The sequence below is a fragment of the Patiria miniata genome, unplaced genomic scaffold (assembly GCF_015706575.1).
Source record: "Patiria miniata isolate m_02_andy unplaced genomic scaffold, ASM1570657v1 HiC_scaffold_3, whole genome shotgun sequence".
Taxonomy (NCBI): domain Eukaryota; kingdom Metazoa; phylum Echinodermata; class Asteroidea; order Valvatida; family Asterinidae; genus Patiria; species Patiria miniata.
The window spans coordinates 14,351,695-14,364,520 of NW_024037069.1; the positions used below are offsets into that span (position 1 = coordinate 14,351,695).

Below are 12,826 nucleotides of genomic sequence, written 5' to 3' on the forward strand. Positions count from 1 at the left end.
GGCAAAATGAAAACAAAAAAGTTTTTTTTCCAATGAAAGATGATGTCTCAAAACCGCCAAATTCACTGGTTTGACTGAAATCCTGCTGCCGCACAATTTTAATGTTTCAAGTTTTAGATGGGGTTACGATCGAGAATAAGCTTTATGTGGCCTCTCTGGATTATATTTGCACTAAGTTTAGTCTGGCAACATTTGCAGTCATCAGCCGACATTTGAAGGAAAAAAAACGGTAAAAAATCCAAACAAACAAAAGCAGCGTCGCTGCACCACTTTTTGGGCAAGCTCCATACCAGAAACCGGAGACCTTTTTTTGGCCTAACCTTATTTCCAATTTTCGTTTTGACATTTTTAAAGGGTATTTTGGTGCCTTTTTGATTTGTATGCTGATACAAATTTCCATATTCATGCGCAAAACTATGAAGTCATTCAGGGCAGAATTCTCAATGTTACAGCTATTTCAGCACAAAAAAAGTTGCGAGTTTGGGATATTTTTGCTGTCGTAATGTTCTTTTCTTTGGTCACTTTGTTGTGCGAGTACATAGCTTTAAACCAATGAGCTACCTTCGCTTACATATATTTTCAATAAGCAAATTTTTTGATCACAATTTGACAAGAAAATCCCTGAAATTATCAGTGTCTTCCTGAAATGGCATCACAGCAACTTCGCCCTCAGTTGTCAGGTAAATCATATTTTCAGGTTTTTTAAGTTTAAAGAAGTGCACTTTTAATCAACCAAAAAGGGATGTCAAGTAGTTTCATATAAGAGGAGTAGAATGTCACAAAATGTGTTCCAAAGAAAATTTCACTGCATGACCCTTTAGTAACGACACCAAAGAATCGTAATGATTATTAATAATGCGTATTAGCCGTATGGGTGGCGTGTGAACACCTTACAATAGGAACCCTGAAAACAATATCGGTGAAACGTATTCAAGCGTCCCACCAACATAGACCTCTGGTATGTCTAGCTGCCCGCCTCTTTTCTCCAGTCTAACCCTGTCTCCTACCACCAGGTCAAGTACGACCGTGGTACCGGCGTACTCCACGGTAGCAGCGGCTGAGCTAACCGATGTCACGCTGCTTTTGACGGCATCGTTGACGGTCAAGCTCACGGTGACTGAGCCCGGTCTGCCCACTCCTTGGTTGGGGAAGGAGTACATGAAGACGTAAATGCCTGGAAGGCTGGCCGTGAAGATGCCATTTGCGGTGTCGAACTCGTCCTCGCGGCCAAGATCCATTTCAAAGTAGTAAATGAAAAGTGTGCCAGGGCCGAGTCCCGTGCTCTTTCGTGATGCGGAAAAGGCCGACTGACGGAGCACGAGTGGCGAACACAGACACCGATCTGAGGTGGGAAAAAAAACATACAAAGCATTCAAACGTGCAACTTCGTCTACACATCGCCATTTGGAAAGTTCTTATTCGTTTACGGCGACACGTTTTAATATCATAGACATTGGCAAGGGTGGAACGCAGGCCCGATGTGCAATGGCAACACTAAAATCACGCCTGTCCACACAACTTGAAGAGCGCCCCCGCAGGTGTCCAATTATGTCGAATGATGTCCGAACGATTTTATTGTCATCTTGAAATTCCAATTTATTTTTTGTTCTTGACAAAATAGCAAACAGGCCAGCATAATGTTAAAATTTCCCCTTGTAAAAGTAAATTTGTAGTTTTAATAACTATGGTTACTTGCTCGGAAACAAGTCGCAGCATTAAAAAAACAAACAGATTTTTTTTTCAAAGATATGAAACAACTTCGGAAAACTTACGGTACAGCAGGAAGCCATTAAATATCACAGGGGTTGTGGTATTTACAATGGGCGTGGCAGATCCGTTCAGTATCTCAATCATAACGTGATCATCGGACTGCAAGTCCAGCAGAGCGTGACCGGCTACAGGGCCATCTCCAGTCAGTCGCAAGACGGACTGGGCATTAACACCACCAGGAGACCAGCTGAATTGGTAGTTGATGCGGGATGGTGGACCCGAGAAGTTTTTCCCGGTACCCGGTGCGTGGAAGGTGAAGACATAAGTTCCAGGGAACGAAGCAACAAAGACAGGTCCGGTGCCAAGTCGATCTAATAGAGGGGGCTCGTCATACGTGTTTCGGGGGAACTGAGTGATGTCCTCTGTGTCGATGTATGAGAAGGCGACATCTTGATGGAAGGTAGACAGAGCCAGAGTTCCGGTTGCCGAAAGAAGCAGGAGGAGGGGTAAACCCAAGAAGAGCCTACTCGTCAGATTCGTCATCTTGTTGGTTTTCCAATGGTTATCCTAATAAAGTATGAGTATTTTTAGAATTTAAATATAGGACAATTGTATGGAAAGCCTGCATTAACCTGACGACACTTCTTGTGGTTGTATACAGTTTTTCGAGAAATGGTGAACAATTTCTATTTTCTTGCTAAATTAGTTTCTCAGTGCCAAATTCATGTTTTTCCCCAATATTGCAAATCTGACTATTCGGTTGTATAGAGAGATTGCGCTAAGTGCTCTCTCTATCTCTCTGTAAAAAAACAACAACTAAAGCTCTCCGCAGTGAAGGGCTGATGCGAGGGCGCTCTGTGCTCTTTGATGACACAGTGACGTCAGGATGATTTTGATATACATTTTCCAGAGGAGGGTCCCTCATAATCGACATTCAACTTTAATTAAATTTTCCGGGCCTTTTTATAGTCCTATTTACCATTTTAAACGCTTCTTCAACATTTAACCCTAAAGGGGCTGGGTTATTTCGACCATCTCTCAGCCGGGGGGGGGGGGCACACTAAGATCTCGGCCATCGAGTGACGAAACATTTTGAAACTCGGTACATGCATAGAGCAACTCTTCATAAACATACCAAAGAAATTTCATGACCAAAGGTCAAAGGGTTTTGGAATTATGGCTAATTAATTATGGCAATTCTGGTCTGTGTACACGACGTATATGGGAAAATTAAGTTTTTTCACGGCGCATAGCGCCGGAAAAAATTTTGCTGCGCGACAACCCCATGTCCGATTTTTATGTTTTTGGTGTCAAAAGATGCGCAAGGCTCGAGGCTAAAAAGTCATAAAAGCTCGGGTCGCGAAAAAAAAAGTTTAAAGGCTATCGCGGAAAAAGTCGAGGGGGGGGGGCGGAATCCGCCCCGGCCCCTTTAGGGTTAAAATTAATGAGCAGTTTGTATGTTGTAATCCAAAGCATTGAGAGTCTTTCCTTGTTCACAATGCACTTCCATAAAGTGGACATGAGTGTTAGTGTTATTTATACCTTTTAAGTATTTTGTGTGAGGTCCCAAATTCAACAGTGGATGGTAACCACAATGTAGTCTTATAATTAATTCAATCCTTATTAAAATGAAACACGATGTTGAATGAAACTCAATAATTCTTACCAGGTCTTTTGCTTGTCTCTTAGGGGTCTCTACTCTCAGCCGGCACAGCTAAACACGATACCCTTAAGCCCAATGCAAACCTCGATGCAGTACTCGTCTGCACCACGCCCATTCAGTGACTTCAACCCCAACAAAAACAGCTCATCTGGAAAAATTCTAGTATTCTTAGTACCAGATAGGATTACGCAATAACTTGCCTGGCAGTACAGGTTTGTTAAGGACTCGATCACATTCTTCAGGTTTTTAGAATTTGTATGCAAATTAGTAGGGACCATTAGAAACGGTACGCAAACGGATACGCATGCGGCTCGTAATAGTTACTTAGGCCTAAATCATGCTTAAAATTTAATCAGCATCGTTTTTTTCATCTGGCACACTATGGGCAATTTGCACTTCACATAAAATGTGAAGATTTGTTTAAGTTGGCTTGCTGAAACCACTAGTGGGATATCCAGCATTTACGGAAAGGGGGTGCCGAAAATGGAGGCGAAAGTAGCGTATCCAGCTTTTGTTGGTGGGGGGGGGGGGGGGCAACCGCACATTTGCGCCGAAATGTAGGCAATTTTGTTTGAACCTATCTTCCAAATGGGGGCGCTCTTCAAAACTGCCCATTATTGTGCATACTGGAAAATCTAATAGTGCCGATTTTCACGGCGCATTGTAATGGTTTTTGAGCTAGGTTTTTTTTTGGGGGGGGGGGGCTGATGTCAGAACTCTCTAACCATTTATGGAAATACTTACTGAAAAAATTCTTTTAAAAAAATCCGTCAGGGGAGACAAGTTGCCCCCTTTGCCTCCCCCCCCCCCCCTGCAGCCACTGGGCGAAACCCATTTTAAGCGGGGCATATATTTTCTAATGACTTGTGGGTAAAATTGCCTGTCTTTGAAGTGAATAAATAGCCACTGAGCTGACAGCCTCGGCCAGAAAGGTTAGATAGACAAGACGAACCTGGTTGGAGCGGGGCGCAGGAAGTGGCGTAGCGTGGGTGGCGCGCACCCCCCCCCCTCCCGATCCAAAACTTCCCCCCTCCCCCTAGAAAATTGGCAACCGGAGAGTCCTATGCGTTAACATGATTAGCTGGTTGAACAGTACATAAGTCCAAAAAAAGTCTTCGGTTTCTGGTATGGAGCTTGTCCCAAAAGTGGTCAGGCGACGCGGCTTTTGCTCTTTTTTAATTTTTTTTTTTACTTTTTTATTCTTCAAATGTCGGCTGATGACTGCAAAATAATGGTGCCCGACTAATTTTAGTGCAAAATATATGGGAGCCGAGAGAGGCCACATAAAGCTTATAATTACTCGATCGTAACCCCATCTAAAAACACGTTAAAATTGTGCAGCAGCAGGATTCCAGTCAAACCAGTGAGTTTAGCGGTTTTGAGACATCATATACATTGAAAAAAAAATGTTAAATTTGCCGACGCGCATGGCTACGGCGACGCACGCGCAGACCAGAAACCGGACCCCCTTTTGGTGGGGAGGGGGGGGGGGGCTAAAGTGCATTGTTTGCCTAGGCTAAGTTGTGTTTTTTTTCTCCAAAACCCTGTTTTTCGCGAGTGGCCAGCTGTTTATTGAATGTCCTGTGAAAATGACATAGCGCTAGCTATTGTCTAACATTGATGGTGACCAGCGCCCCCCCCCCCTCACACTCTCAAAATGCTGGTTAAAATTATGTTGGTTAAAAAAGTTGGTTAACATTCTAACCAACGTAACGTTGTGTGTAAAATTGTCCAATTTTGCCCAACGTTGGCCCAACGTTGGGCATATTTTGCCCAAGGTTGGTTAATTTTTTTTTAACCAACCGTTGGGCTGTTCACCTGTTAAGCAGCAGTTGGTTAAAAATAGTCAATTTACCCAACGATGGTTAAGATCGGGTACATTTAACCAGTATTGGGTAAAGGGACTACTTTTAACCAACTGTCGCGCGAACCGATACCATCGAATTCGTGTTAATCGCATGAGTCACGTGATTATGCCATGTTATTTCTGAAATTAGTGTTTAGAGTTTTAAAAAAACCCAGGTTTTTGACCCCAGTGACCACATGATGACCTTTGACCCCAATTTGGTCATGTGGTATGTTGGGGCTGGGCTACTGATACTTTTGACAAAGTTTGGTTGAAATCGGTCAAAGTATGTATGCAGCAATATACAAATATAACATGGTTTGAGGGTGGACAGTCGATATTCGCTCCCCGAGGTATTGGAAGTTGACAAACTAGTTCCCGAGGCGAAGCTGAGGGAACTAGTTTGTCAACTTCCAATACCGAGGGGAGCTAATATCGACTGTCCACCCGAAATAAACCATGTTATATTTGTTTTACTATACCTCATACATATTCAGTTGCCGAATTTTGTTTTATTATTATGCACCTAAAACAAACTTTGGGGAAACTTGTACAGCTCATCAAAAGATTCAACTTCAATTACTAGTTCGATTCGTTTGCAATATAATACAGTTACTACAGTTGTAAATACCGTTGTTTGCAATGTGTACAACTTTCTTTTGTACAGGAGACATCTTTACACGGTCTATACATTTTCTCCAGTACGGCATCATTGAGCTCTGGAAATTAACATTTACGCGAACCGTGCAACCATGCATCTCTCCTGTGCGATGTTCGCGCGTGCGTACTGCACCCGTGCGACAGTTCCTCGATTGCTCTGTAAAGCGCATGCGTAGTAGACTGTCGCACGGGTAACCCATGCGACAGTCTACTACGCATGCGTATTTACTATGTGCGTGAATCCTCGCGCGCGCGTTTGGTAAACAGCAAGAATAACATCTGGCACGTGATGGTGAATTGACCAGTGAACGTTCGGCTCTCGATCATGAATATGTATGAGGTATAGTAATCTGTATCTGTATGCTACTGCACAATCGCCTATGGTGGGGCTATCACGTGCAGGTAACGCTGTCATGGTGCTGGTTGATAACTAAATTTTGAAGTGCGCATGGGTGGAAAGTTGGCCGATATTTATCTTGTCTAGTTGGGTTTTGAAGGCGTTCAGTGTGGGTTGGTTTTTAGTAGCGTCAGGTAGGAGGTTCCATTCGGGGACTGTCCATGGGTATAACGAGTGGAGATAGTTGTTTTTGTTTGACTGGATGCGTTGAAGATTTAAAGTGCTATTGGTTTGTCTGGTAGTACGTCTGGTGGTTGGCTGGTCACTGGGTAGATGAATTTGCAGGTGGGAGATATTACTTGGAATTATACCGTGAATTTCTTTGTAGATGGTGCATAGTCGGGCTCTGTTGCGTCTTTCTTCCAAGGGGTCCCAGCATAGCTCTTTGAGCATTGCAGTGACGCTCGATGAGTAACTGTAGTCCCTCAGGACGAACCTGGCTGCAAGTCTCTGAACTTTTTCAAGCACGCTGATGGTATTCGATTGGTGGGGGTCTCATATGACTTGACAATATTCCAGAAGTGGTCGAACGAGTGCTTTATATGCTATTTCTTTGGTGTGTTTATCACAGCTGGATAATGTTCTTTTGAGTAGACCAAGGGTTCTGTTTGCTTAGACTGCAATTTGGTTGATGTGTCGATTCCAAGTCATATCAGAAGTAAGTTCAACTCCCAAGTATGTGTGATGATCGACTTCGCTTAGTATATCATCACCCATCGTGCACTGGTTGGAGTTTGGTTTCCGTTTATGTGTCACTCGCATGGAGAAGCATTTGGACCGATTAAAACCCATCTGCCAGATAGATTCCCAAGTACATAGGTGGTCGATGTCCTTTTGCAGGATTTGAGAGTCCTCAGGAGACTTTATTTCCCGATACAAAATGCAGTCATCAGCAAAAAGTCTGACGCATGATGATAATTCGTTCGGCAGGTCGTTGATGTAGACTAAAAATAACAAGGGCCCCAGCACTGTTCCCTGTGGGACCCCCGACACAACTGGTGATGGTTGTGAAGATTCGCCATCAACGACCACCTTCTGGTGTCGTTTGGTGAGGAAGCAGTCAATCCAAGTATGAATGTTGTTCCGGATTCCTAAATGATTAAGTTTGGCCAGGAGTCTGTGATGAGGAACAGTATCAAAGGCTTTGCTGAAATCCATGATGATGAGATCCATTTGACTGCGTTTATCTAAGGTTACTTGTAGATCGTTGACCAAAGCTGACAGTTGTGTTTCACAGGACCTGCCTTTTCTAAAACCATGCTGTTGGTCGGCTAGAATCCCATGCTGTTCAAAGTGACCCATGATATGGCCATGAATAATGTGTTCAAGGATCTTGCAGATAATCGATGTTAAAGAAACTGGGCGATAATTTGCAGGATCAGACCGGTCATTTTTTTTGTGGATAGGCGTGATGTTTGCAGTCAACCAGTCGGAAGGCAAAGTTCCTGTGGAGATGGATTTATGGAAAAGTTTCTTGAGTATTGGTCCTATGCTTGTTGCACAGGCTTTCAGCACTCGAGCTGTTATACCGTCTGGGCCTGGTGCTTTGTGAGGTTTTAGGTCAGCCAGTAGTTTCTGGATTCCCTCTGTGGTGAAGACCATGTCGGAGATGTCAGGAAAACGGCTTTCATCTAGGTTTGGGATGTTGGTTCGATCTTCACGTGTAAATACTGAGCAGAATTGGTGGTAATAGACAATGTCAACGTTCGTTACTAACTAACTCTAACGGACTAACGGAGAGATATGATGATTATTGAACTGCTATACCGCAGCTAGATAGATATGGAACATCACATGACTGAACACAACGAGTTCAAGAAGGAAATGAAATCCTATCAAACCGATACTTAGATACTGGGATCAACTTGACACGAATAAGCAAGTGTCGGCACCAAAGGAAGGGGTTCCGCGCGATCGTGCAGAAACATGGACAAAACACTTGTGTACTACACAAACATTCACATCCCAATTGCACAATTTATATTTCACTCGGAGCTTTCCATGTGCTGCGCACACAAAATAACCAGGAAGTCTACACATTTTTATTGGTATATCAGCTCACCATTGAACCACAGACGAAAACACGGAACAACATTTAGTACAAGTGTCTTCCTGAGCTGCAAGCATCATGGCGTTTGGTCTGACCAGGTTGCTTATTTTGGTCGCATTTGTCGTGATATCTCACGAAGAAATCATCAAAGTAGGACCGAATATTGAATACGAGAATTGTGGTAAGTTGGACAAACCACACTCTGTGGGATAGAACTTACATTAAATGAGTAATGGGAAAGAATTCACAACTTGTTATAGTCGGAACATCGATCGCCAAATTTATCGTGAGAAGTCATCTCAACTTTGGATCAATCACTTAAAACATGTTCAGGGTAACCGCTTTTACTACTCTTTGACTTTTACTACTCTGTAGTTAGTTATTGGACAGAAATAAACCTGTAAATAAGACGGTAACTGACTTGGACATCACAGACGATATAACTTATTGAGCGCATTGTAGCAAGTGGGACTGTACAAAATGAAAATGACAGGAAAAGGAAAGACGAGAAATGTTGAGTTTCCGTCTAATTTGTGAACAGAAAGGTAGAGTCTGCAGCAGCTGTAGCAACACTTTGAATTACAAAATACAAAAGGAATGTTTAGACACTCAGCCATGATGATTAACACTCTAGAAAATAGCAACTGTTCGATTTATACGTCTGTACTGTCTCCGGATATGATCTTGATGTATAGGCCAATCCGGTAGTGTCTCCTAACCCATCTGATTGATAAATGGATTAACCCTCCGACGCAGAAACTAGCCCTTTTGGGGACCCAATTTGGTTAATTACCTTAATAAAAAAAAAAATTCCAACCAATTCTGGTGATCTTCCATCTAATCCTAGCCAGAGACACCCACTACGGATATATGCAGTCACCTTTAGTGTGTGACCCCGGGTCAGGCATATCTGAGCCTGACAACCTGGGCTGCCCATATACACGTGCACAAAACAAAGTCACTTGCGGGTAGCCAAGTGCACGACTTGACCACAGACTATGTATACAACATCTGTTTCCTGTCAATGACCTCCTTATTTATAGTCTACAGACATGTCGAGATTGTATACATATAGATACAGCGTTGTGTAGCCTCAAACCAAGGCGCTAAATATCTGGGTCCCCGGAGGGACCCCTTACTGTAAGCGTGTTAGTAAATGTGCTTTCTGCGTCGGAGGGTTAAAAATAGGTCTATAGATCGATTGATCTATCCACTGATTGATTGAAAGGATAAATTGACTGATCTATCCACAGATCGACCAACAGATTGATTGATTGATTTAATGGACAACTGATTGATCTATCGATATTGAATGGATAACTGATTGATCTATCGATTGATTGAATGGATAACTGATTTCTCTACTGATTAATTGAATGGGATATTGATCTATCGACTAATTGATAGATCTACTGATTGATTGAATGGATAATTGACTGATCGACCGACCGGCCAACCGACTGACTGATTAAATGGATATTTTGTTGATCTATATTAATCGATCTTTTTCTTTATTTGATTGATAGGTCCGCCATTCAATCTGACCCTGTCTCCTAACCCACCCAAACTCAGACAGGCACTCAACATCACTGTCGAATTTGTGGCTGGTAAGGGCTTTTGTTGCTTGTTTTAGGGGTATTTTTTGAGGGGGGGGGGTGATTTGTGTGTTTGTTCTTTTATCATAATGGTTATTCAAGTTTAGTATATTACTTATCATACGAACCACGTTTGTCAGACAATCAATATAAGGCCAGTTGCAAAATCGTCGGATTGAGAAGATTGTAAATTTACTATCCACATCACAACCATAACAAAGACTCAAATGAATGACAGAAAATATAGCAGTGTATATAATATTAATAAAACAAAATAACACGCAGTCGAATTCAATTTCCTGAAATTAATCAGATTTAGTGAATTGTCTTATTTGTTTATGTTTAGCTTATGACTTAATCGTTGGGGTTATTGAAGCTTACTTCAACGTTTGGCCTTATTACTACAAAGATGCTTACTGCGCTATCGGCGAGACCATTGATCCTAAAGGCTGCTATATCAGCAAGGGAGGTAAGTTCACTTGACTGGGACTCGAACCTCGGACCACTGAACTTTATGATTCGTTGACGTAAGTGCTTTGTTTTATCTGATGTCATTTTTATTTAAACTTCGTTTTTATAGAAACGAGAGTCATTTCCGGGACAGTTTGGGTGGACGACAACTTCAAGGAGGTAAGGCCTTTTTACACACAATTCTCGGATCAATTTATGTCTGTTTATTTTTGATAGTTTTCTTCTTCAAATTCTGAGTGGGGGAGGGGCTGTGCACAAAAAAAGATTAGGCTTCGAGCTGGAGAGGGGCGTGCGAACTCTATCAACTGACACTCTTGAACTTGAGACATTACTTGAGACATGAATTGAGCATTATATGCACTGCTTCTGAAGTGTGAAATTTATGCAAGGTTTTTTTTTCTTATTTATTTTCAGACTTACTACGTGGCGAATGCAACCCTGCGTAACCAGGATGGCAAACTGTTGCTCTGTGCTAGGGGGAGGGGGAAGTTGTAGTAAGCTTCATGACGTCATGACGTTGTCATGTGACCATATTGGGTTCACATTTACTGCAGCCTTGTCGATATGACACTGAAATGTCATTATTTCGAAGACAATTAAACGTAATCATTATCACTGGAAATGTCATCTTAGGGAGTCATTTCCATAGGGTTGTAATTACCCCTAAAGCCATTTTCCCTTAGCCTACCCCACGATTTTTGGTATATTTATGTTTTGGACCACGAGCAATCAATCTAGCCTATTTGCGACGTAACTTTGCCTCTAAATAGGAGTTGTGACATTAAGGAGACATTGAAATGTCTCTTTAATGTCCAGCGTCTCCCTTAGGTATAATTTATGACAACATGTTTTCTTAAGTACACATTAACAGGAGTTGTACTCAGAATATTGCCATCATGTTGATTATCAACAGTGTAAACAGAAAACTAATCCACATGATTATTAGCAAATTTTTGTTTCTAATTTCTTTAAAAAAAAACACTGTTGAAACTATTGTGAAATTTACAAAGCACATGCAAAATTTACAAATTTATGTAAAAAATAAAAAAAACACATTTCATGACTTAAGATGAAATGAGTTGACAGTTGAAGAAAGCCGTGAATATGACTTATTAGGATCTTTCAGCATTTTGAGTTACTACCATATTTTGCTAGGGTCTATACACCAAAACAAAAAGAAAGCACTATAATTTCGTGAATATGTTTGGAAGTATAACTTTGTATACAAGAAACACATCCTTGAATTAAATCTTGTCATCTATAAAAAAAAGTCAGAAATGTGTATGGATTGGTCAGTGTTTGAGTGTTAGCCACCAAGACTGGGTGACGTCACAATCAGCCCCGCTAGCCCGGCTGTTTACACCTTCAAATAATGACATTCAAATATCAGTGTCAGAAAAAAATTGCAATTCTTGCAACGGGCGATATTACACGACTGCGATAATATTTGCGACATCGCAAACATTTTCGCCAATATTTGCAAAGATACTTGCGATGTGTGATGTCCCTTCAGGGCCACGATACTATTGTGCTTGGAGTGCATCAGTGAGCAGTCACGCTGTTGTATATGGCACCAAAAGTCAAAGTCATCGGCACGGAAGACATATTAATATTTTTATACGACGCGGTCCGTGGTCATGGGCCCTGGTTTAGGAAGGGCGCCCTCTGCGCCCTCTGCGTACAAAACCCGCTTTACAAAGGGGAAACATCTTAAATATATAGAGGAACCAAAAAAAAAGAGTTTCTAGAGCAGATTAAAAATGCTTCAATTATGGACAAAACATCTTTATCGTCGAAAAAGTCGACAAAAGCAGTCAAACAAGCAAACAATATGCTAAAACCAACAAGCTCGATCGGAAAGATCTCGGAAGCTGCGGGCCAACGATATTTTGAACAGCTTTGAACAACGCCCACATAGCTATGAACCCCCTCCCTTTTTATTTTACGGAGACCGGTAAAAGAAACCTGTTTAGTTATCAGTACGGATGAAGAGACGATTGCCCTCATGTCCCACCAAATAAAAATGACACTACGGCGAAACGTGCTAAACCTGCTGTTGCTGTCGAATCCACATCATAAATTAAATTAAGGATTGACAAACGAGGAGTAGAGGGCCACGGCTGAATGAAAATTCCAGGTTAATTCGCTTCAAACCGATCCCTTTTGTTATAGTTTCAAGTAGGCTTATCATATAGTTCGAAATAGCAGTGGCGCAAGTCGCATCGGTCCCCAAAAATATATATATATATATATTTTCACGAGGGCTCCATTTTTATCGTCACGCGCGTCTTGTGACCTGAGTGTCGGCAAAAGTCGTCTGCAAAATAATGTGCCCAGTGATGACGAGCGTCACCTATGCTCCGAGTACAAGTACTTTTACGGAGGAAGGGTGACGGGGGGAGAAACCTTGCCTACCTTTTTAGAGCGGATGGTC

At 41.9% G+C, this 12,826-nt stretch overlaps 2 protein-coding genes across 2 annotated transcripts; one reads left to right on the forward strand and one right to left on the reverse strand.

Annotated features, from left to right (window-relative positions):
* Positions 1-281: 281 nt before the first annotated feature.
* Positions 282-3,539, reverse strand: LOC119736361. Its single transcript, XM_038210371.1, has 3 exons — positions 3,377-3,539; positions 1,773-2,277; positions 282-1,342 (listed from the first exon to the last, which is right to left on the reverse strand). The coding sequence occupies exons 2-3, from the start codon at positions 2,251-2,253 to the stop codon at positions 891-893; spliced, it is 933 nt and encodes a 310-aa protein (XP_038066299.1). The 5' UTR covers positions 2,254-2,277; positions 3,377-3,539; the 3' UTR covers positions 282-890.
* Positions 3,540-8,293: 4,754 nt separating this feature from the next.
* LOC119738352 lies at positions 8,294-11,662 on the forward strand. Its single transcript, XM_038213216.1, has 5 exons — positions 8,294-8,507; positions 9,853-9,933; positions 10,268-10,390; positions 10,502-10,551; positions 10,807-11,662. Exons 1-5 carry the CDS (start codon positions 8,405-8,407, stop codon positions 10,885-10,887), a joined length of 438 nt encoding a protein of 145 aa, XP_038069144.1. The 5' UTR covers positions 8,294-8,404; the 3' UTR covers positions 10,888-11,662.
* The last annotated feature ends 1,164 nt before the right edge of the window (positions 11,663-12,826 follow it).

What these genes read in the sequence shown, in the direction of transcription:
- LOC119736361 (XM_038210371.1), bottom strand. Translation starts at nt 2,253, where the DNA reads ATGACGAATCTGACGAGTAGGCTCTTCTTGGGTTTACCCCTCCTCCTG. An exon ending in TAATGGCTTCCTGCTGTACC is followed by an intron (nt 1,343 to 1,772) that starts GTAAGTTTTCCG and finishes TTCCCACCTCAG; the next exon opens with ATCGGTGTCTGTGTTCGCCA.
- LOC119738352 (XM_038213216.1), top strand. Translation starts at nt 8,405, where the DNA reads ATGGCGTTTGGTCTGACCAGGTTGCTTATTTTGGTCGCATTTGTCGTG. An exon ending in CTGCTATATCAGCAAGGGAG is followed by an intron (nt 10,391 to 10,501) that starts GTAAGTTCACTT and finishes TCGTTTTTATAG; the next exon opens with AAACGAGAGTCATTTCCGGG. An exon ending in TGGACGACAACTTCAAGGAG is followed by an intron (nt 10,552 to 10,806) that starts GTAAGGCCTTTT and finishes ATTTATTTTCAG; the next exon opens with ACTTACTACGTGGCGAATGC.